Genomic DNA, 26,221 nt, shown 5'->3' on the forward strand with positions numbered 1-26,221 from the left:
AAGGAAAACAAACGTTTTGTAATGATTTCTAAAAAGTATTGCAGATAAAAGCAAAGAAAAAAAATAGCTGAGACAATATGACATAGAAAAAAGGATCCTTAGACTGGAAGTCAAGACTTGAGATCAAATCCCAGGGCTACTATTCTTAGTAGTATGACTATAACACTTAATCTCTTCGATCCATGGCTTTGTGATCTGCTAAATGGAAATGATAATAACAGCACTATCTACCTCACAGACTTTTTTTTTTAAAGTAAGTACTTTGTAAATCTTTAAGGACTAAAGAAATGTGAGTTGTTTATATTTTCATCTTAATATTATAGAAACCAACAACCTAGATACATTAATGCAATTTCTATTCTTATTAACTTATAAGAATTCAGATCTTTACTGTTCATTGCAAATACTATGAATTGTGCTTTATTTTAGTCTGTCAGAAGCATAATCAACTTTATTCCACATCAAATAATCTACCACTCAAATTTAAATGTATCTTTTGAATCAGTCAAAAATAAAATGTTGACAGTTTGTTCTTGAGTCAAATGCTGCTGCTTTAAGAATCTCTTGGTTTCAAAAGCATTTATTGAAATGATAGCCTTATATGCATCAAATGAAGAATAATTTTGAAGTCATAGTCAGGCAAATATTTTTCTGTTATGTATAAATATATATATATACATATAATGTATATGTATTATGTGTGTATGTGTGTATGTATGTATGTGTGTATGTGTATACACATATATCAACCCTTACGGCATTTCTCCATTTCAGAATTCTTATGACTCACCTGTTTGTCTTATTTTCTTGGCATTCTTAAGCCTTCCATTACTGATCATTGTATTCTTTATTTTTTCCTTTCTGCCTTTCCCTGGTCTCTCCTCTCTCTGTGTATGCATTTAGTTTTATTGTAACAGCAATTTGTATATTTTCACATTAAAACAGAACAGAATTCTTTGAAGTGAATGAAAAGAAAAATTTTGCAATAAAAACTAAATTACAGTAGGGAACATCAATTCCAAACTAGAACTTTTATATTCTATCCTCCATTGACTGGAAAGACTAAAGTCATCATTAGGAGAGAATTTTTTTTAAGCTATCATCATAATCTGCAAGGGCATCAGATAACATCACAATTAAACATGTAAAAAAGGCAGAAGCCATGATATCAAAATATCTGTGTAACCCACTCAAACATCCCAAACCTATCCTGACTAACTGGCTATAACCTAGGTTTTATGAATTATTGAGAGAGAGAGGGGGGAGGAGGGGGGAGAGAGAGAGGAAATATACAGATTTGTGTTGGTAAATGCCAGCTGTCCTATCTCTGAATCCAATGAACAGAGAAAAAAGGAAAAAAAAATGCTTGCATTCTAAGCACTCTTACACAAGGGCCATCTTCCTTTAAGCTCCAGCAATGCAAAGAAAATTTTATTCTTTTTCCCCCCAGCAGAATACTGTTAGTTGATTCAATAAACATTTTTTTTATCCAGACTGGATAAAATGAACTTAGAAAAGAACTATTTGGTAGATTAATTTCCTACTTTCTTCTGCCTACCCCCAGCTTCTAGTTGTAAATCATAATGTGAAGAGGGGGGATCAACAGACACAGACATATACACACAAAAATGACACAAACATAGGCAGAGGCAGAGAGAGAGAACACAAGAACTGAGAGCAACTGAGCACAAGAGAAAATTTTAAGGTAAAAGGAATTAATTTTCTCCCAGGGACTGGATAAAATTTTTAAAAGGTAAGAGGAAATTTGTGATCCTACTTCAATTAGCCCTTTTTTTCTTCATCTTCCTTTCCCTTCTCTTCATTTTTATTACTTTCTTCATCGATGTACTCCATTCCTTCCTCCTCCTCTTTACCATGGCCATCATTATTATAGTCATCATCATTATCATCATCTCCTTTGCTTCATCTCCCATATGAAAAACCATGCCATATTGAATATCAGAGACCAAGTAGTAAGGGGTTTGAGCAGATGCCATCTTTGATAACCTCTCCTAGTTCATCTGCACCTGCATCAGAATTGTTGGTGAACAAAGAAGGAAAGCGTTCTGCCTCCTCCATCTGGCTTCCTTGTTATATTAAGCAAAATTATGTTTCTGTATATTTTGTCACATTAGTCCTAGTCCTGCACTCTTGGACCAATCGAAGCGAGGACAATCTCTCGCTTAATTGGTAATGTTTTCTTCATTAATGAAACTCATTAATTTATCAGTTATTTATAAATCAGAGTGAATATGTCTGAAAGTGAGAGATAAGGTATAGTCTGACCATATCACCTTCCCTGCTCAATAAACTCCAGTGGCTGCCAGTCACCTCCAAGATCACATATAATATCCTCTATTTAGCATTCAAAGCCCTTCATCACCTGCCTCCCTAACTGTTTGGTCTTCTTCTTCCTTCCACTCTCCCATGCACTCCATGATCCAGTCACATTGGCCTCTTTGATGTTTCTAAGACCTAACACTCCATCTCCTGGCTCTAATTATTTCCACTGGCTGTCCTCCATGCATTGAATGCTTTCCCTTCTCATCTCTGCCTCCTAGCTTCCTTTAAGTTCCAGCTGAAATCTCATTTTCTACAAGAAGTATTTCCCTATCTTATATACTAGTGTTGGCCCTCTGTTGATTATCTCCAATTTATCTCATATATAGCTTGTTTGTACATAATTGTTTACATGTTGTTTCTCCTATTAGATTGTAAACTCCTTGACAGCAGGGATAGCCTTTCATCCTTTTTGTATCCTCAGCACTTGTATAGTGCCTGACACCTAGTAGGTACTTAATACATGTTTATTAGCTGATAGAAATAAAGGTCTTTGAAGTAGTCAATAAGAAGTAGTGGAAAGAGCACTAAATTTTGAGACGAGTCTCAATTCTCTAAATTGATACTATCTTTGTGACCTTGAACAAGTCCTGTAAGTTCTCTAGGCCTAATTTTTTTTTATCTGTAAAATGTGAGGGTTGAACTAGATGATTTTTCATGTTTCTTCCACCTCTGAATCTAGGATCTTATGAAATGCAAGAAGTGTAGGCCAGGGCAAATGTCACCCACTGCATAATTTTCCTTAGGGATGATCCTAAATATATGATACATCTATAATGAGCTTCTAAAATCCTGAGTAATGGTACCAGTTTAATACATTTTCTCATTCATATTTTTAGGATATGACATTTTTCATTTGGAAGGAGAAATGAATGCTGTCCTTTGTGGCAATAGTACCTTTGCTGGGTAAGTAGTATCTTATTGTATTGTGTTGTGTTTTTCTCCACAGGCTCCATCAGATGATAAGACATCAATCTACCGACAAATATTCACTGAGAATCTATTATAAGCTAGGCACTGAGAGGTACAAAGAGATTTAAGATAATATCACCGTGACTCAAGTTTATATAATCCTTTATAGTTTGTAAAGCTCTGTCCTCAGAATGAACGCTGTAGTTCAGGTAGTTCAAATGTTTTCCTTTCCATGTTATAGATAAAGAACCTGAGGATGAAACGGTAAGTTCTCCGTTATAGGTAGTAACAAAATATTAGAGTAGGAAGGGACCTCAGGGTCCATCAGGTCCATTCTACACCCAAACAAGAATCTACTGTGTCTACAACCTGCCTAAGGGGTCTGGCCTTTACTTGAAGCCTCTAGTGAAGGGGAAGCTATTAATTCCTGGGGCAGCTCAGTCAACTTTCAGATAACTGTTTGTCATTGTCCTTGTGAATAAAGGTCATAAAAATCATCTTAATTAAAGAATATTCTTGGGAAATATTTTTTTTGCAGAAATTCCTTGAAGTATGATATAAACTAACCTGTTTCCTTTTCCCTGTACCATTTTAGTTGGAAGAATTCAATTCAGCAAGTGTGCCATACACTGTAGTAAATTCTGTAGGGGATAGAAAGATGATTATGATATTATCTCTGTACACAAGAAATTTATCCAATAAATATCCATTTATCCTTATTGGCCAAACTTGTTTTTGAAAAAAGTGGTATGAAGATGGCAGAGTAAAAGCAGTGACTTGCTTGGACTTTCCCCCAAACCACTCCAAATACCTGTAAAAAAATAGCTCTAAACAAAAAAAGTGGTATGATGGTTTCAGGCCCTTATAAAAGATACAGGTTTATTCTGACTCCCTATACAACTGAAAATAGAATGCCTGGCATTTTGTTCCGTATTTAAGTGAGAGTAAGCTAGTTTAAAACATAGTATGAATTACTTGTTTCTTAAACAGATCAAAAAATAAACTAAAATAAATTAATTCTTTCTCTTATGTGTAGTCAATGTCCAGAAGGATATGTATGTGTGAAAACTGGTGGAAATCCTGATTATGGCTACACAAATTTTGATAATTTTGGCTGGGCTTTCTTGTCCCTATTCAGATTAATGACCTTGGATTTTTGGGAAAGCCTTTACCAACAGGTGAGAACCAAGTCATATGCTGCATTTTTGTGATTGACATAAAATGTCATGTAATTTCATCAGATTTATCATCATGTAGAATCTTTTTAAAAAGCCTTTCACTTTTAACATTCATTCTACTTGGTAACATTTCAAAATGGGATTTATGCTGTATTTTCAGAAGCAATAAAATACATTTTTGAGGGACTAATTATAAGATCACAAATCTTTTATTAATATTTTCCTGGAGCTCTATCTGGTCATTAAATCCACTATCTTTTCCCATTTCAAAATATTATTCTAATGTTGATTAAAAATAAGTTGCTGTGAAGTAATTTGAAAAGCAAGACTTTCACTAATAAGCTATTAAATGCAACTTATTGTAATTATCTTGAATAATTTAGTTTTTTGCAAATTCCATTTAAAGAGTCAATGTAAATTTATGTGGTGAAACTAGTTAAACACAGATTGGTTGTTGCTTCCTAGACTCCGAGAGGAATATAGCCAGAAAACTAATGGAATCTCCAAATCTAATTTGACAGTATAATTTATTTTATAATAAACGATGTCAAATCACATTTACATTGAATTTTACATCTTACAAATCATTTTCCTTACAACTCTATGAGTTAGGTTATACTACATTGCTATATCCATTTTGCAAATGAAGAAACTAAGGCTAAAAAGATTCAGTAAGGTTACAGTCACTTTCCTAGTAAGTATAACAGGTTTTGTAATCTTCACCACCATCCTACCTCCATTTCAACACCTCTTTGCTTCAACACTCTATTAGTTTAAGACAGGGATGAAACCCTAGAGAGAGATGGCTGCGTGAGAGTTTGCTTATAGATGTCAACTTGGCCCTGCCACTTGGATTGTTTTCCCCAGGGCTTCCCAGCAAAAAAGATGACACCTAATCTTGCATTCCATTCAAGTCCTTCCATTCTGTTGGTGGGATAGCCTGTTTGCCCACTGCAGTCTGAGTCTGGCACAATCTAGGATCGAACATATAGAACTTGGTGGAACAAGCCAAATGGAACTAGACCTTACTGTAGGAACCAGACCCCAGATCAAGATTAAATTAGACTAGAAATTGTGAGACTAAAGAGATTTGGTTCCACTAACAACTTTGCCCCTGTTTTCTTTGAGCGTTTGCTTGTTGGGACATTCTTGGTAAATTCTAATTATTCAACTGCTTTCGTTGATCTTTCTCTTCATGGGCAATGATGTTGACCAGTGAGAGAATAAGAATGAGGTCAAAGGGGAAAAAAGTGGTTTCTTTGTAGTTTTGCTGGTGGAAAGCTTCTTTACAGTTATCTTCCTAGATTTTCATAAACCATATGGTCATTAAAAATAAATTGTCAATGAATGAGTATGATTTATTCAGCATAAGAAGTTTCCCTAAGTTTAGGTAGGAGATCAGGGCAGGAGAGACCTCAGGACAGCAAAAAACAGGGGTAGTCTACTTTGTTTAGTCTTAGTATTTTGTCTGAGTATTTTGCCCAAACGCTAGCATTGAATACCTTGTAGCCACAAGGCTGGTACCCTGAGGTAGATGGCCAAAATATATACTTCAATGCCTGGTTTATAACATTTATATATTTTATTGCATGTCAGTGGCCTAAAAAAAGTCTATGATATGGTCAAAATAGGCCAACTTTGGAAAATCATTTACTCATGGGGATTTTCTGATATTTTAAAAAAATACAAAATATATTAAAAAGGAAAGGAGGGATTATAAATCATTCCAACAGAAATTTGAAATTTCTGACATTTTGTTATATATTACCCCACTCTTGTATTAATAGTCCTCTTCTGTGTCTAAAATAAAAGTCCGTAATCTGGACAATGGTTGATCTTCTTAGCATGTTTGTTTACATAATTTCAATTAATTAAATTTTATAATTTTGGGAGGGCTGAGAGATGGAAGATATGTAAGGGAAAGACATGATCCAAAATATTTTAAATTCAAAGTGGTTATGTATTATTCTATATATAAATTAATATGTAAATATTTTGACATATTTAATTTTGTTTAGATAATTAAGATATTATGAATGAAAGGAAATTAATGCTCATTTTGAAATCTAAATTGTTACCCTTTTTTTTCCTTATCTAAATACAAACTGTCATAGTTTAGCTTACCTAATTGAGTTTTTCATCCCTGAGGCTTAAGAACAAGTGACCTAATTGTGTTAGCAGTGGGGTTTCTGATGTAGGTTGGTGGGGGAGGAGGGAAAATCAGTGAGGATTTTTAGCAGTAGGAAATGGATGTAAGAAAACTTTCTAAGAAAGAAGGACAGCAAAAGCTATGAAATTATCTTATCTAACAAATAGTAATGAAGCTAAAATAGTTCTCTTTCCCCTTTCTTCAAAGTATTTATAGCTTCCCTTTATCTCTTCCCCCATTTTTCTACCCTGTTGTCATATTTCTAAAATAAAGTACTTAAGAAAAAGATATATTTCACAATATATGACAACTAAGTCAGTTTTACCTAAATTCCTAAAAGGGCATCTTCCTGTGAAGTAACTATTTTTTTCTAAATAAAAAAGTGATAGCATTTACTATCTCCATAGGAAACTATCAAATCTTGGGTTTCCTCTAATTTGAACTCAGGCCTTCCTGACTCCAGGGCCAGGACTCTATCTGCTCAAGCACATAACTACATAATGATAACTTTCATAACAATTTTTTGTGTTAAAACATAAAAAAATAATTTTTCTCTGTTTCTCCCCCAATTCCGGTTTAGACCCTACGAGCTGCTGGGAAGGCCTACGTGATATTTTTTGTGATTGTAATTTTCTTTTGCTCCTTTTATCTGGTAACCTTGAAACTGGCTGTAGTTGCCATGGGTTATGAAGAACAGAATCGGGCAACCATTAGAGAGGCAAAGCGAAGACAGGTGAACTATCAAGCCATGTTATACCGATGCAGAAGAGAGCAAGAAGCTGCTGAGGTATTGCCATTTTGACTTTAAAAGACTTCATAGAAACAAAGGGCTTGAATGGACCTCCAGAAGCCTAGCTATCTATCATCCTGCTTCCAAATTAATGTTCTCTAATCACTTCATTCTAAGTTAACATATCTATTACTTGACTTGAAATATACTAAATGGAACCAGATTGGTTTGGCAAGAATCGCCCAACCAATGTTTGTGGCAGTGAACCTGATGGATTCAAAGGAATCAAGTTGTCCAGGGGCTTAAGTCTCAATGTGTAATCCTTTGCCACTCAGTGTCACAGCCAGTTGACCTAGATCTCCTCTAAGCCCAGAACCTCACTGCTAAGGATTACCGTTGGCTTCTACTTGGTGACTTCTATTTTGGTTTGGGAGATCTTTTAAATTTCTGTGGTGTACTGCAATACATAGAAACCACTGATCTAAAATACCAAATTTCCATAGTCAGATAATTAGTTTATATTAAATTTATTATTTATATTATGTATTGTGTATTAATTAATTATATTATATATTATGTGTAATTAATGCAATTAATTATTTGTATTATGTATTAATCAAAATACCTCATTATTAAGTTCTGTAAATATATTTACAGAACTTAATAATGAGGTATTTTGAAAATGTATAGGTCATTTTCCATCTAGTTATACATACGTATCAGTTATAGCTTCATTTATTTCTTGTTTTTATGTGACAGGGAACTAAGGAAAGACACTGTTCTGTCCTACAAATTTGACTTAAGATTAAAGCAATAATGCCTTTATAAGTAATACAACAGTTACATGCTAAAATACAATAAAACTCCAAAACATTATCAGTGTTGGGAATAAGGGCACTAACTACTTTTTGGCCTTTCCTAGCTGTACCAAGGGAAAAGCACCATAGCTCTCTTTGTATATATGGCCAGTATTTGAAGTCCAAATTAAGTCTGTACTGAACTGACTTACAACATACTGCTTTACTGATTTTTTTTTTTTTGAGGAAATTTCTTGGTGTTGCTCCTAAAGCCATATTTAAACTCTGGCCTAACAGGCAACGACAGCTATTGGATCAGATGAAAAGAAAAAGATTGGTAAAGATGAAAGTTCCTCTGAAACATCCAATGAGATCTCAGATCTTACTAATGAAGGAAGGAAGAAAGATAATCCAGAGAAGCAGACTGACAGAGAGGAAAAGGAAATTGATGCAAAATTGCATCAATTTGAATCAGAAGACTGCATCAGAAGAAAAGTTTCCCCTCCTGTTATAAACACTCAGAGAATAATGTATAAAAAGGGGTCATTTACACAGCAGGTAACAACTTTCTTACATAAGCAATGATAAGATAAACAAATTTCTAAGAATTACTAATCCTAATCACATAGTCTTTTTGTTTAATGGGGAGGAGAAATGGGTTTGTGTGGGAGAGGGCAAGGAGGTAATTTTATAGAGAAAAGATAAATGTGTCTTTCTCCTTGGATCTGATATTTTTGCAATGAATTTGTGATTTTTAAGAAGTCCAGATTCTTGCAGTATACTTTCAAAATGACAGATGTTCTAAGACAAATTCACTTTGAAAAAATATATAAAAATGAATCATGGATGTTGAAATTATTTAAGAAAATATGTTTTGAAATACATGAATTTGTAAAATATGATGAAATGACAGGAAGCATGTTGAATGTATAATTGTATTGTTTTACGAATTGATATTTTATCAGTTATTTAAGTCAAAGGCAGACTATAAACCTACATAAATGTTCTAAAGAATGCAAATGATGTCATTGTTAGAATTAGTCTCCCTGCTTTTAGCCTCTTTTCTCTCCAATCCAACTTTCATATCATTGTCAAACTGATTGCCAGCATAATTCAACAACAATAACTAGTTATCATTTTCATAGTGCTTTAAGGTTTGCAAAATCTTTTTCAAATATCATCTTATTTTATCCTCACAACACACCACAGGTGACTAAGGTTAGGACTGGCCCAGAGTCACATAGCAGGTATCTTAGGCCACATTTAAAATCAGGTCTTCCTAACTCCAGGTCCAATGTGCCATCTAACTGCCTATTAGTGGAAAGAACACTGGATTTGGGAGTCTAGGGACCTGAGTTCATATCCTTAATCTGCCAATTGCTATTGTCTACATACTCTTATTCAAGTTATTTCACTTATCTCTGGTTGTTTCCTCCTTTTATAAAAATAGAACAAGTTGGCCTACAGGATCTTCAAGGTCCTTTTCAACTCTAAATCTACAATCTAATTATTCTAACTTAAAAATTACTCTATGACACTTCATTTCTGGTGAAAAAAAAAAGGAGGGAGTGAGGAGGAATTATTTCATAAACACCTAATGTGATATGTTCATTCAATGTAATGTTCCCATGGTTTTTAATGATATTTCTTTAGAAAAGACATCTTAACTGAAAGCATCCTAGAGTATGTTAGGTTATAGGCCTTCCCTTAAAAAAGAGACTTTCTCACAAGAGATTTCTTTCCTCTGGGAAAATATGAAAATCTCTAAATAAGAAATAAGAAAGTCTCTAAAGTAAGAAAGTCTTTAAATAAGAAAACCTTAGACAATTAAGAAATGGAATAATTCTGAGGACACAAAAAATAATCTGTTTGAGATAAGAGACTGAATCATTTTATAATTGGAAGGGATCTTTCTTCCTTCAAAATCACATTGGAGACTACAAAGTATATGAGCAGCAGATTACATACTTCCACAAAAAATTTAAAAAAAACACACCTTTGGCCTACCATTATACTATACTCTTTTTCTTTGTTTTTTCTTTTCTTTTTTAAAATCTGGGCACATTTTTTTTAAATAGTGTAAATAACCAGGAAAGGTGAAAAATTAGTCTTCTCTGTGTTGGGTGCCTCTCACATAATTGTGCTAATGATAGCAAATGCTCACTTTTTATATGAATTTAGGATTTACAAGGTAAATTCTTCCCATCTCTGTGAGGTAGGGAGTTTGTTATCTCCATTGTATAGATGTGAATAGTGAAATACACAGAGGATTAAGTGACTTGCCCTTGGTAACATGCACAGATAGCAAAAGTCAGAGCTGGGATTTAAAAGAGATCTTTCTGTATGACATAAAGCTCTTTTCATCATTATATTATGCTAAAACATAACTACTCAGGGATGAATATGAAATTATTTGCTGATTGTACATGAAGCTATGAATAATTTTCTATAAATTAGAAATAGTTAAATCATGCATTAAAACTGACTGTATATCAACCACTGTACTAATTACAGTGAATTTGTCAATACGCATAAAACATAAAAGAAAGTGTATCCCTCCCTGGCCTCAAGGACTTACATTCAAATGAAGAAAGATAACAAGGAAAAGGAAACCAAAGGTGTATGGGATGAGGAGGACACAAGAAGGCTTGGAGAACAGCTAAAAAGCAGTCCAGAGAGTCAGGAGCTGAGCCAGGTTAGAGATGAGGATGGCTGTCATGGATGCTTACTCAAAAGGAAGTTCCAAAAAGGGACTCATCAATAAGAGAAAGAGGCCAGGGGGAGAAGACAGCTCCATCTTGAGAAGGCTATTAGGTTGGAGGTAGAAAAGTAATACAGGGAGTCAGGAACTGAACTGAATAAGATCATTAATGGTGCCTTTGCAATGACTATGCACATGCCTTAAATGTTTTCTCTCCTCACCTTGCCTTTTGTAATCTCTCACTTACTTTAAGGTTCAAACAGATGGTATCTCAAACATCAGTCCTAGCCTGATTCCCCCTCCCACAATATTAATACTTTCCCTCTTAATTTACATTTTCTCTATTTTATATTGACTTCATCTGTGTACATACTCCTAGTAAAAAAAAGGTAAGCACTGAGCACATTGATTTGCACAATTTTTTTTAGAAAGACTATAATTTCATTGATATAGAGAACTCTCCATGAAGAAATTACTTCTGCCAATACAGGTAAGTCACCTGCTAAACAATTTATTATTTTAAAAAGTTACCTGTGAACAGTGGGAGGTCAAATCTCTTGCCAAAGGTCACAAACCGGTATGTGTTAAAGATGGAATTTGAACCTAGAGTTTCCTGATTCTGGGGCCGATTTTCTTCCCATAATGCCACTGGCCACCTACCTTTAATACCTTTCTAAACTAGAATATAATCTCCTTTGTCTTTGACTGTCTCCCCAGCACCTAGCACATTTAATAATCGTAGATTGAATTGGATTAAATCACTTGCCAGATAAAATTTCAGCTATGGAAAAGTATGTAATGATGATGAAGATGCTGAGACCCTAGTTTCAGACTCTCTATTTGCTAGGACAAGTAATCTGAACTTTATGAAAATTTTAAATTTGACAGGAAAATATCCATTTAGAACCAGATGCTGAAGATTTGTAAACTGAGCAAGACAACTCCTTAAAGAAATCAGAAATCATTGTGGCTGACTAAGCTTCTTTTTACCCTATGGCTTGCTTTTTCTACCCCATGGGTAGAGCTGATCTGCTATTGTTGTTTGTTGTTTATTCATTTTCAGTTATCTGTAACTCTTCCAGTTTTTCTAGGCAAAGATAGTGGAGTGATTTGCCATTTCCTTTTTCAGCTCATTTTACAGATGAGGAAACTTAGGCAAATAGGGTTAAGTGACTTGCATGGGGTCACACAACTAGTAAGTGTCTGAGGATGAATTTAAACTCAGGTTTTCCTGACTCCAGCCTCAGCACCCTAGCCACTGTGCCTCTGCGCCACCTAGCAAGATATGACTTACCTGTAAAGAAAATATTTAGGAAGACTAAAACCTTTGTTGGAATTACTGAAGCTATGTTTTGTCCTATACTTGTCTATTCTGACCTACCTCATTCTCCCTCTGATCTGACCCTTTTCCTTTGCCTTATTAACTTGAGCCCAAGTCCACTGCCTGGAATTTCTGACACTATTTCACATTCTGTTGTCTCATGACTATCTTTACACAAATCAAACCATAAAAAGTGCTGAAAGTGTTCAAAAACAAAAACAAAAAAAATTAAAGGAAACCAGAGAAGTTGTCCAAGCATGGAAGACAGCCAAGGCAAAAGGTACGAGGAAAGAAGATGGACTATCAGACCTGTACTTTAGGAAAAATCACTTTGAAAGCTGTGTGGAGGATAAATTGGAGTGGAAGAGACTTTGAAGTATGGAAACCAATTAGGAGGTTATTACAATAGTCTAGATTAGAGCTGATGAGTGTTGGAACTAAAGTGTTAGTCTTGTGAATGAAAAGGAGACCAAAACAAGAGATGCTGTGGAAGTGGGAAGTGCTGAGTTTATCAGGTAGACCAGAGTAAGGAGTCACAGATGCATCAGAGTGGCAGACTGGCTAGGAGGATAGAAGTGACCTTACCAGTAATAGGAAAGCTCAGAAGACAGGAGAATTTGGAAAAGGAAAAGATAATGAGTTGAGGTGAATGAAAATGAGAGAGTTACTTGATAATTAATAATCAATTTATTAATTAGACTAACTGATAATCAATCAAAGACAAAACCGTGGAGACATTGAATGCTTTAAATACCTTTGGGAAGGGAGGGTGGTGCCTCTGATGTGAAAATCAACCCCAACTGGTGAACAGTTAATGAAGCAGTGGACATTTAAATTAGGAAGTAGGTTAAAAGTTTTCAGCTCCTCTTGTTGAGAACATGGCTTGATTCTGAGACTCAGTCTTCTCTAGCAATCTGGACATCTCTATCTAGAGCACTCAGGTTGACTTTCACCTTCTTTAGCTGGATCACCCTAAACTCCAAGTTGGGGTACAAGGGCATAAGCTTAATGCTTTGAGGCTGGACCTGATAAGGTCTCCTAGTTTGGTGGAGTCCCATCCAACTTCCAAGAGCATGTTCCCGGAGTATTTGGGCAATCTCGTTTATCAGCCTTGTCCTTCAGGTATTGATCTAGAGGGGCTGATCCCTCAATGAGGAAATAAGAAAAGTTTGAATCCCAATTTAATAATTAGATACTACTATAATTTTTAAAAATCATTTCTCTCAGAGTTCTGTTTAAACATATTGAGTTTGAAATGACTGCTGGATCTCTAGCTCAAATAACTAATAGGCAATTGGTGGAATGGATATATAAAGTTGCAAGCCATTTCCATAGAAATGGTCATTGAACCAATGGGAGCTGATGATAATATCAAATAAGAAACTAAAGAGAGAAAATAGAATATTGGCCAGAATAGTACCTAGGTATACTTCTACAGTTAGAGGGGAAAATGTAAGTAATGATCTAACAAAGGAAAATGAGAAAAATTGGTCAGACAAGTGGGAGGAAATCCAAGAAAGTTCAGTGTCATGAAAACCTAGAGAAGAGAGAAAATTCAGGAGGAGGAAGAGTTCAACAGCGCCAAATGCTGCAGAGAGGTTGAGAAGGAATACAATTTAGGAATGGCTATTAGGTTTGATAATTAATAGATCATGGATAACCGGAGAGAGAAGTTTCAGTTGACTGTTGAGGTTGAAAGACAAATTGGAGGAGGTTAAGAGTAGGGACAGGAGAAGAAGTAGAGGAATGAGGGGCAGCTAGGTGGCACAGTGGATAGAGCACCAGCCCTGGAGGACCTGAGTTCAAATCCAGCCTCAGACCAAACACTTGACACTTACTAGCTGTGTGACCCTGGGCAAGTCACTTAACCCCGATTGCCTTAACAAAAAATAGAGGAATGTAATATAAATTGCTCTTTCATGGAGTTTGACTGGAGGAAGGGAGGAGACATATAGAATCAAAGGTTAAATAGATAGTAGTAACAAATTTTTAAGTATGGAGGGAACTTAGATATGTTTGTAGGCAGCACAAAAGGAATGAATATAGATAGGGAAAGTTGGAAGATTAGAAAAAGAGATGAGAATTAACTGTATGATTTTCTGATTCTACCTCATGTTGATTTCTGAGACTTCTAGCTGACCTTTCTAGATCAGACCAAAAATAATCATAATGTACTCTTTATTTATTGGGCAGAAGCCAGAATGAAGGCTTCTTCTTCAAATTTCTTTACAGGGAAGCACTATGCAAGTTGATGAGAAGGAAAGACAAATAAATGCTTTCCAGGTTTCTATGGATATGCTGGAAGATCCCACTGTTAGAGAAAAAACAATGAGCAGAACCAACATATTAAACAGCATGAAAGGTATGTTATACCTTTTTTTCCCCATTAATTCCAGGTAAATTATGACCAGACTTTTGAAAAATAGAGTGAGAGACTTAGGATGGTTTGAGAAAAATAAGATGTTTCATGACAGTGTCATTTTTAGAAAGTATTATCAAAGAAGGTCACAGAACTATCTACTCTGTATATGTTTTAAGCATTGCAGAATAATTTGGGGGACTTAGGGCAAGGACTAGATGAGGAAATCTCCCCCAATTTGTCATGAAATGTTCATATATAAGCTACAAGTCTAATCATAGTGAGAAAAAGATGATATTATCTCATGAGACTAAAAACTTTAACAAAATTCTCTTTTTAAAGAAATCATTAATTTTCATATCTATTATGGCATTTCAGATGTTTATTTTCTTCATCAACAGCTTTTAGTTTCCTATTTATCACACTTACCTTCCTCAACCTTAGTTTCTCTACATGAAAATATATGTATTTTCTTGTATTCTATGGAAAATAATTGTGGAATATATTGTATTTTTATCTATAGTTTCCCATTCCATTTGCAAAATTTAAACCTACAAGCCTGATTAAAAGTTATTTTAGAAAAACTAAGAGGTAGAAGTTTTACTAACTCATTGAGAATTACAAAGAAATAAAACAACTGAATTTTTTTCATATTTTATGTTCTTTCTTCCCAGAACTTGACAAGTGCAGGCTAAGAAGTTGGTGGAAGAGATTTGCTAAAAGGTTTCTGATCTGGAATTGCTGTCCATTTTGGCTAAAATGCAAAGACTGTGTCCATTCCATTGTCATGGATCCATTTTTTGACTTGGTTATTGTTATTTGTGTCATTATGAACCTATTGTTTATGGCCCTGGATCACTACCCAATGACTGAGAAATTCTTCTATGTTCTCTTTGTGGGACACCAGGTAAACGTGTTACTTAATGCTTTGTGACTTTTAACTAAAACTTTCTTATATTCAGTATCAAATAAACATAGCACTTAACATGGGGCACAGTCCATCATAGTCTCTATGAAAATTAATGAAATTAGTGCAAAAAAACACTTGGGAGAGCATCATTTTAATTTCTTTATTTTTCACTTTGATTTATTTTTTACAAATTATTTGAAAAAATGGATGTTATTTGACAGATTGTCCAGAACTATGAAAATTACCTTGTGACCAAATAGAAAAACATAATTTGGAAAGGTCTAGGTTGGGATTAATATATTCCCCATTTTCAATAGTCAACTCTCTGCTACTTAAATGAGTGATCTTTACAGTAGGATCTAAAGAAATGTAAGATAAATAAATGTACGAGGCCATGACTCTTCACAGTAAGTGTATGAGGATCGTGTATACAATTATCTTTAATCAGTATTGACTTTTAAGTGCCCTCATGAGGATTTTTGTGAGTAAACTGGTTATGCTGTGCAAATTTGGATATATTCTACATCCAAAAAAAAAAAAAGAAACAAAATATGCCAAAACACTAAACTGTGAGCAGAGAACAAATTTTGTCTGGAAAAGAAGGTGCTATTCATGGTCACTTTTGAACTGTCTGCCTTCATTGGTTACACAATGCTCATACTGATATGACAATCATTAAAAGAAAATAATAAATTTTCAAAATTCTATTTCCAAATTTGGAAAAATCAGAACTTTAATAAAATAAACAATGTCTCAGGAGCCAGAGTTCTGCAGCAAAATAGATTTCCACATTGGCCATGTCAAAGAAAATTTGATTTCATTGTGGCATCTGATTTCTTTACCTCTCTACCAGAAGTTGGGTAGCATGTTTCATTACTAGTCCTCTAGAAATGTAGTTGGTCATTAGACTAAACAAACCTCCTAATTCTTTCAAAGTTATTTGTCTTTACCATATTTGTTATCTTTGTATGAATTGTTCTCCTGGTTCTGCTCACTTTACTTCACATCAGTTCATGTAAGTCATTATTGCTACCCTGCCTTTTCTAATTCACCTGAAGCAAAACAAATTCTGCTCCAGCTTCTTATTTTAACTGTGTCTTTCTGTTTCAAGTGTTTCTTGTAAACAACATATTGTTGGATTCTGATTTCTAATCCATTTTGCTACCCACTTCCATTTTATGGGTGAATTCATCCCATTTGCATTCACACTTATCATTACTGTGTATTCACCCTCCATCCTATTTTCTTCTGTTCTCCTTCTTTTTCCTTTTTTCATCCTATCCTTCCTCAAAAGTCTGTTTTGCTTCTGATCACTGTCTACCTTAATCTTCCCTTCTTCTTACCAACCTTTCTTTTAATCTCTTTCCTATTTTCTCTTACTACCCCATATCATCCTCTTGGATAATATGAATTTCTATGCCCAACTACATGTGTATATAATATATTCTTCCCTCCTGAATCAATGCAAATGCTAGTGAGATTCACGACTTGTCCATTCCACCCCCTATTTTCCTCTCCATTGTCAGAACTCTTCCTTGAATGCCTCTTCTATGTGAAATAATTTCCCCATTCTTTATTGCCCTTCCACTTCTCCCAGTACATCCTTCTTTCTTAGCCTTCCATTTTTCTTTTTTAATTGTCTAACATAATCAACTCACACCCACACCTCCATCTAAGTAGATTCCTTCTAACAACCCTATGATAAAGTTCTTGTGGGGTTACGTGTATCATCTTCTCATTTAGTAATATAGACAGTTTAACCTCATTAAATTCCTCATGTTTACTTTTCAATGTTTGTCTCAAATCTTGTCTTTGAATGAAGTTTTCTATACAGCTTTTGTTTTTTTTTGCTTGTTTGTTTGTTTGTTTAATCAAGAATGCCTGGAAGTATTCTATTTCATTAATTGTCCTTTTTTTTTCTCTGTAGAATAAAAGTATGATATTACTTAGTTTTGCTGGATAGGTTATTCTTGACTGTAATCCTAGTTCTATTGCTTTCCAGAATATATATTCTAAGTGTTCTGCTCCTTTAAGATGAGAGCTGCTAAATCTTGACTGACCCTGACTGTGGCTTCACAAATATTTAAATTGTTTCTTTCTGGTTGTTTTCTCCTTGACCTGGTAGCTTAGGAATTTGGCTATAATATTTCTAGAAGTTTTCATTTTGGGATTTTTTCAGGAGGTGATAGATGGATGCTTTTGATTTCAATTTTGCTCTCTGGTTCTAAAATATATGGGCAGTTTTCCTTTATAATTTCTCAAAATACAATGTCTAGGTTCTTTTTCTGATCATGGGTTTCAGGCAGTGCAATAATTCTTAAATTATCTCTATTCAATCCATTTTCCAGATTCATTGTTTTTCCTATGAGGTACTTCACTTTTTTTCTTTTTTCATTCTTTTGATTTTGTTTTATTGTTTCTTGATGCCTTGTGGAGTTATTAGCTTCCATATGCCCATTTCTTCAGTGAGGTCCTGTGTCTCTTTTACCATTTTGCCAATTCTTTTTTAAGGAGCTACTTTCTTTAGTATTTGTGTATCTCCTTTACCAAGCTGTTTATTCCTTTTTAATAATTTTCTTGCATTGCTCTCCTTTCTTTTCTCAATTTTTTCCTGCCACTCTGATTTTTAAAATCATTTTTGTTCTTCTTTGTCTCTTTCTTTAACTGTCCTAGGAATTTCTGTTGGGCTTATGTCCAGTCTGAGTTTTTAGTTTGAGGCTTTGCTTGGAGATGTTTTCTTGCCATCATCTTCTTCTGAGTTTGTGTCTTAAACTTCCCTGTCACCATAAGAACTTTTTAATGTGAGGTTATTTTTGGTTGTTTGCTCATTTTTCCATCCTACTTCTTGACTTTGAACTCTATGTTAGAGTTGAACTCTCTTCACCTGGTTGAAGGGTGCAGGAGTCCGTGTCCCAAACTTTAGGATTTTTTTTTGACCTGCTGTTTTCTCATCTGGTTCTGGGGACACATAAGTTTTCTGTGCTTCTAAGGTTGTACGATCCCAAGAAAGGTGTGGTCAGTACTCTCCTGGTCTGTATGCCAATCCTTATGCAGTTAGAGCCCTTGGTCTCTGCTACCAGAACAGTACTCCTCCCTGGAACTGCAACCCAGGACTATGATCCTTGCTCCCTTATAATCCAAGTGCTCCTCTCCACTCTGGCACTGCAACCTAGAATGGAGTATTGGGCAATGGAATTTCCAAACAGTGTTGAGACCTATACCTAGTGCTAGTACAGAGGTCCCTGGAATCTCTTTCTGCCCAGGTGTTCAATCCCCTTACAGTCTATGGGTGGTGATAGCTCTTAGTAACTTCTGTTGCTGCTGCAGTTGCAACCTTTAAGAGGCCCACAGTTGGAGCTGCTGCCATGCTGTGCTCCTGGCCTGCCCCCACTTTAGTGTCATATATCTCTCCTTCTGACTTCCTAAATTGTTATGGGCTGGGAAAATGTTTTATCCCAACTTTTTGTTGGTTATGTGATGTGCTATTTTAAAGTTGTTTAAAGAGGAATATTGGGAGAGTTCAGCTATAAAGTTCCCTTTAGTCACTCATCTTGGCTCCTGAGCTTCTATTTTTGGCACCTTGACATGAAAGTCCTGAATTAATCATATATTTTGTCAGAACTTCAGTAGCCTTACTTTGACTGCCATTATGTTACTTATCCACTCATTTTTTTCTCTTTTGATAAATCATTCGGACTAGGAGAGACAAATGTCTTAAAATGATATCATTCATTCTTATAGTTCCTCTTTTATTCTCAGCCAGAAAGACTTTTGCCAGTGCACTTCAAAGCCTATCATTCAACCTGAGATCATTGCAGAAAATTTGGGCATCAGATGTTATAATCTATTCTTATAAAATAATAATTGATGATAATGTCACATTTATAAAGCACTTTATAGTCTACAACTTGCTTTCACATATGTCATCTGACTTGATCCATATAAGATCCCTACGAGGCAAGTTGGACTTGGAGCAAAGATACTATAGTGGTTCACCATTCCCTTTTCTAACACATTTCAGCGATAAAGAACTGAGGCAAACAGGGTTAAGTGACTTGAAACATTTAAAAAGATATAGTTCAATTGCTTTTAAATTCTTGATACATACACATGCGTATATAATGGCAATGGGAAGCTAGGTGGCACAGTGGATACAGTGCCAAACCTGAAGTGAAGAAGAACTGAGTTCAAATCTAGCCTTAGATACTTACTAGCTGTCTGACCATGGGCAACTCACTTAATCTTGTTTGCCTCAGTTTCCTCCTTTGTCAAATGAACCGGAGAAGGAAATGGCAAACCACTACAGTATCTTTGCCAAGAAAATCCCAAATGGAGTCCCGAAGAATCAGATATGACTGAAATGACTTAACAACAACAAAATGTAATTGCAGGTCTTTTATTCTATTTTTTTCCTTTATTCAGGTATTTGCTGGAATTTATGTATTGGAAATGATTTTGAAAATTATTGCATTGCACCCATATAATTATTTTCAAGAGAAATGGCACGTATTTGATAGTTTTATCGTGACCCTTGCTTTAGGGGAACTTGCGATGTATTTCATTTGGATACCAGATACAGTATATATTACACTTTTACAATTTCTCATCTTACTTAGAGGGGTAAGTATCCATAAAACAGTTTTGAATTATACATGTACAAAACACTGAGGAACTGGGTGTCACTTCTAGGACTATTATGGGCAACCATAGGTCATGGACATAGGAAGAGGAAATAGGATACAGTTTAGCTTCATACGTCAAAGGGGAAAATTTTAGATAGACATGGGAGCAGGGTAGGCCCCTCTTACTTCCAAAAGACAATGATCAAAATGAACCAAAGATCTGGAATGAAATAAACTATCTGGAGATGGTGGGTAGATAGAAATCAAAATAAGCAATTGTGTAAATCTATAACTAACTAACAGACAAGGTGAGTCATGGTGTAACACTAAGTCCCTGAAGATGCCAAAAACTATGACTCTGGATCTTCGAGGATTTATGAGAAGATATAAACTAAAGTCATACAAGACAAGAAGTCATGAATGATTTGTGATATGCAAGTTGAAGGGAATCTTTAAAATGTTCAAACAATATCTTTTGAAACCTCAAAAAGGATATTAAGAAAGTATATAAGATCAAGAGTTATGTAACCTCCTATTTCTTGGCACCTTTAATAAATTTTTTCCCAAATTTGTATTTGATAAACATTAATTCTCCTGTGACCTTGCTTTTCTGCTTATGTTTTAGTTCTCATAATTGATGTGATGATAACAATTTCAGTTTAAATCAAATCATGCAAAGCATTAAGAGAAATAAAAGATAGTTGTCTTTGAGAAAATAGCAAGCAGAAAGAAGATGGAAATTCAGGTGTTTTTTTTTTAATGACCTGTGTAAAAAGCTAATTTTAGGTGGGTTGTATTCATTAGACTGAGATCTTAGTTTTACCTAATTTTTAGCATTTTCATAAATAGCTATCCTAAGGACCATTGCCTATTAACTATTAAACTGTAATTATAACTAGCAGGAAAATGTAGTTTATTCCTCTTTATTTTTAGCTGCGTGTTTTCAAGTTGACAAAATACTGGCCAATGATGAAAATGATGATCAAGATCCTTGGTTGCTCTGTGAAGGCTCTTAGAAGCTTGACGTTGGTGTTGGTCATCACCATTCTTATTTTTGCGGTGGTTGGCCTGCAGTTCTTTGGTCACAACTACAAAATATATGCCTGCAAGATTATGACTGACTGTTCACTTCCACGTTGGAATATGCATCATATAACCTACTCCTTTCTTATTGTGTTCCGGGCACTGTGTGGAGAATGGATAGAGACCATGTGGGACTGTATGGAGGTGGCAGGCCAAACCATGTGCCTTGTCTTTTACGTGGGGATTATTATCATTGGAAACCTGCTAGTAAGTACTTGGAAGACTTAAAATACTCATTTGAAATACAGCTATTATACGAAATGAATTGTAATAAAAGTGTTAATGAGATTTAGATGAACCCATAGGTATGATCTTGATTTCATGATATAGTTGTTATTTTTAGTTCTAGTTTTGAAGTCACACTCAATTCAGCAAATTTTCATTAGGTCCCCACTATGAGTAAGGTCCTGTTTTAGACAGTGGAAAAATGAAGACAAAGATGCAATGGTTTTTGCCCTCAAAAAGTTTATGTCCCATTAAGAAGGCTATACTCTGCATGCTGATAATTAAAAACAACATAATTTAAAGAAAAGGTGAACACTAACAACTGGAGAGATCATAAAAGACTTCCCCAGTTAGCACTTCAACTTAGCCTAGGAGAAAATTAGCAATTCAGAGAGAGAAAGGAGGTAATGAGGAAGAACAAATTCCCATGATAAGGGATAGTCTGTGCAAAGGAGTGGACTTAAGAGATGAACTTTCTAGCTTGAAGAGCAGATAGTGGGACAGGTTGGCTGGAACATAGGAAAAAAAAACCTGATGAGGCAAATATGAGCCATCTGGAGGGTTTTAAATGTCAAGTTAGGTTGTATTTCACCCTAGAAGCAATAGAGAACAAATGAGTATTTATTTTTTCCAACGAGTGACTTGTCTCTTAGAATGATATGATCAGCTTCATGATGAGGGCCTAACACAGGATTGTGGTCACATGAGTGGAGAAATATGGTGAAGATGCCAGAGGAGTTGGGGAATAACATCTACAAAACTTTGTGAATCATTAGATATGGAAAGTGGGGGAAAGTAAAGAATCAAGAGTGACTTAGATCGATAATTTGGGTTAATAAAAAGGTGGTAGTGCTCCCAAAAGAAATAATGAAGTATGGAGGAGAATTAGATTTATCAGGAAAGGTAATGAGGTTTTTTGTTGTATCGAGTTTGAGATGCCAGGGGGAGGTCCATGTAGAGATGTCTAGTAAGCAGTTGATGATGCAAGCTTGAATTTGACAATTGAACCCATGGAGAGTATGAGATAACTAGGAAATAGAAAGTCAAGAAAGAAAAGAATCCAGAACAAAACATGAGTGATATTCATACTTAATTAGTGGGAGACAGTTGAAGTTCCAAAAAAGGAGATTCAGAAATATTTAGAATAGTAGGAGAACTAAAAAGAACAGTTTCATGGGAGCCATAAGGTAAATGAGTATCTAGGAAGATGGGAATAGAGGAGGTAATTACAGTGTTAAGACCTTCAGAGAGGCCAATAATGAGGATAAGAGGGGTGGGGGAAAGGTCATTAAATTTAGTTAAGATATAGCAATCAAGAGAAAAGTTTGTCAGGTGGTGGTGTTAAAATCTAGATTGCAATGAGTTTACAAGTGAGTGGAAATTGAGCAAATTGAGGCAATGAGTACAGGTAACTTTTTCTAGTTTGTCTATAAATGTCAGAAAAGATAAAGAATACTATCTTGAGAATATAACAAAATCAAGCAAAAGAATTTAAAAATTAATTATATTGATATGTTTGGTTTTTACATGACTTAATTTCCTCCTTTATCCCACTCTCCTCCCTTTTCCCCATCCTGAGAGCCATCCCATTTAACAAATAAATTTTAAGCAAATGAAAAAAAGGGAGGGGAAGTCATCAAAAATTAATCAGTATATATTGAAAGGATCTTAAAATATATGCAATATGCCATTACACACACACACACACACACACGCACACACACACACACGAACCTTCTGCAAAGGAGTGGGATGAGGGGGAATTTTGTCTTCCCAAATATCTTCTTTGGGAACATGATTGTTCTTTGCAATTCCACAATATTCACTTCTGATTGTTTTGTGTTACTTTCCGTTTATATTGTTTTAGTCATTACATATGTTGTTTTTTTGGCTCTGCTTACTTCACTCTACATCAGTCCACATAAGTCTTCCAATGCTTCCCTGTATTCATCATAAGGATGGATTTTAACAGGCATCAAGGGAAAGAATCAGAAGATAAGATATTAAAGTGGGAGGCAATAGTAGAGAGGCCAACAGAACCAAGGTAAACAGATGCAGAAAGAAATAGGGAGAGGGAGAGAAAGAGTTAACAAAATAAGCAGAACCAAGAGAACGATATATATATATAGTAAATGAAAAGATCGCTAAAGGCTTAGATTCTTAAAATCTAGCCTCATGCTCAGATTTTTACAATCTAGTCAATAGCTCATAGATGCTCAGATTCCTTAAGAGTCTGGCTAATATGGCAGATCTTTAATAAACCTTGTCATTGGCTGCAAGAAGGCATGGGTCGAATTCTTTCAGGCAGGACCTGTGTGTCATGATCTTGGGGTCCCAGCACCCCTAAACCTCTAGACTTCATCAAGAAGAGTAAAACCTAAAAAAAGAGTAAAACCTATGACTATCATAGGTGCCCTCTAGTACACATCCATGTGGGAAAGCCATCAAACTTAGTTTACTTTTCTGCACAAGGCAACCTTCAGAGAAAAGCTTGGAAGGTGTAGATCTTGGTTCTGTAATAAGGAGAAACTGCCTACCAACTTGAGCTGTCCCTAAGTGGCTTAGGTGGCTATGTCATTTATTAAATTGACCAAGGACTTCAAAGGGAAAGACATATCTTCAAAGACATTTTAGAGAAGACTCAGGCTTAGATATAAATTGGATTAGATGACCCCTGTGATCTCTCCTGCATTAAAGCATCTTAGAATTCCCAAGGACATAGAGACCATTTGAAGAAGGAGGAATCTTTTAGGAGACAGGTGTGGGAGAAGAACCTGGAGGTCATTAATGATCAAAATCTCCTGTACAAAGAGGGGAAGCTGACCTACTACCCGGAGATGAATGATTTCGGAGACATGACTGATAAAGAATTCAAGGAAATGCTGAACCCCAAGATGTCACCACCAAGGATAAGGAGAGATACCACCACAGCCAAGATTTTTTCAGATTTTTATGATCTTCCCAAATCAATCAACTGGAGAAAGCTTGGCTATGTGACCCCTGTTAGAAATCAGAGGATGTACGGCTCTTGCTGGGCATTCAGTGCAACTGGATCTCTAGAAAGCCAGCTCTTTTGGAAAAAAGGCAAACTTGTAGAACTGAGTAAACAGAACCTAATTGACTGTTTCAGATTCCATGGCTGTCATGGGGGAAGTGCCATTGGTGCTGTCATCTATATAAAAAAAAGTAAGGGTTTAGTCTCTGAGAAGTGCTACCCTTATGTGGCCAAGAAAAATAAGAAGTGCTCTTATAACAAGGAATGTGCAGTTGTTAAAATCAAAAAACATATAGTCCTCCCCTTTGGAAATGAATAAATTCTGATGAAGACTGTGGCAACTGTGGGACCAGTGTCTGTGTCAGTGAATACATGGAAGCCCTTTATCTACTATAGAGGAGGAATTTTCATTGACCCAAAATGCAAACCACATCACACAAACCATGCTTTAGTGTTGGTTGGATATGGACATGAAAACCAAACGACAGAAGAAAACCAAAATGAAGAGAAGAAATTCTGGATTCTTAAAAATAGCTGGGGTGTGAAGTGGGGTGAAAAAGGTTACATATATATTGCAAAGGACAGGAACAACCACCGTGGTGTTGCTACCTGCACCGTCTGTCCTATTCTGTAACCCAATGGAGAGAGCATTCCCCATAGTTGAAGTTTGGAGCCATAGAGGAAGAAATCCTCTTCTATCAGCATTCAACAGTGATACCAGACCCTGATACTTGGGAGCAAATCTTGCCATCATAACAAGGCACTTTCATAACTGGGGGATATAACTTTGCCACAAATATGGGACTGAGATGTTAACTGAATATGTTAAAATTATAAATAATAAAGGGAATGTTTTGAGGGGAAAAAAGATCACTAAAAGGGAGTCAAAATCTGAGTGTATTTTTTCTGGTATTATATTTATTTTATTTTATTTTTTAATTAATTTATTTTGATTTATTAACAATCACTTCCATATGCTTTTGAGTTTAAAATTTTTCTCCCCACTTCATCCCCACCACCCTCCCCAAGATGGCACACAATCTGATATAGACTATACACACACACACATATATATATATATATATATATATATATTCTTATTAAACATATTTTCACATTAGTGATGTTGTAAGTAAAAATTAGAACCAATAGGAGGAACCACCAGAAAGAGGAAACAAAACTCAACAGGAGAGAAAAAAATAGCAAATAGTATGCTTCGATCTGCATTCAAATTCCATAGTTCCTTCTTTGGATGTGGATAGTATTTTCCATGATAAGGACTTTGGAAATGTCTTAGGTCCTTGTATTGCTGGGAAGGGTATTTATTTTATTTTAAATAGTATTTTATTTTTTACAATTACATCTAAAGGCAATTTTTAACTTTCAATTTTTTTTTAATTTTTGAGTTCCAAACTTTTTCTCTCCCTCACCTCCCTCCTCCCTAAGAAAATTAACAATTTGATATAGATTGTATATATGTAATTATGTAAAACATATTTCCATATTAGTCATTTTGTAAAAGAAGAAACAGGCCAAAAGAAAAAAAAACTTGAACAATTTTATGAAGTTCAGTGAAAGTCCCAGATAAGGAAACATGCCTCCTCCTTACTGGTAGAGATGGGAATGTGGAGATGGGGATTGGAAGGGACTATTGTATACACTGTCAGATACAGCCATTTCTCAAATACTTTGCATATTGTTTTTTCTTTGCCATAAAGGAGAATTTCATCTGCAAAGTGAGAAGTTTATATAATTATGATGTGAAGACAAAGGGCATCAATAATATACATTTTATTTTTTTATGGTAATTATTTATTTATTTTTTTGTTTTCAACATTTACTTCCACAAGATTTTGAGTTCCAAATTTTCACCCCATCTCACCTCTCCCCCATCCCAAG

The 26,221-nt window shown here is 35.1% G+C and overlaps 1 protein-coding gene across 1 annotated transcript in view; it reads left to right on the top strand.

Annotated features, from left to right (window-relative positions):
• LOC114045692 (sodium channel protein type 9 subunit alpha-like) overlaps positions 1–26,221 on the top strand; it is a 114,155-nt gene that overhangs the window by 35,350 nt on the left and 52,584 nt on the right. The window contains exons 8-15 of the mRNA XM_027865796.1: positions 3,180–3,246; positions 4,289–4,430; positions 7,160–7,366; positions 8,404–8,664; positions 14,361–14,490; positions 15,162–15,394; positions 19,820–20,017; positions 20,953–21,309. Of these exons, the coding sequence (XP_027721597.1) occupies positions 3,180–3,246; positions 4,289–4,430; positions 7,160–7,366; positions 8,404–8,664; positions 14,361–14,490; positions 15,162–15,394; positions 19,820–20,017; positions 20,953–21,309 (1,595 nt within the window). The remainder of the gene's footprint in view (positions 1–3,179; positions 3,247–4,288; positions 4,431–7,159; positions 7,367–8,403; positions 8,665–14,360; positions 14,491–15,161; positions 15,395–19,819; positions 20,018–20,952; positions 21,310–26,221) is intronic.

The sequence above is a fragment of the Vombatus ursinus genome, unplaced genomic scaffold (genome assembly GCF_900497805.2).
Source record: "Vombatus ursinus unplaced genomic scaffold, bare-nosed wombat genome assembly UNPS02014779.1, whole genome shotgun sequence".
Lineage (NCBI taxonomy): Eukaryota > Metazoa > Chordata > Mammalia > Diprotodontia > Vombatidae > Vombatus > Vombatus ursinus.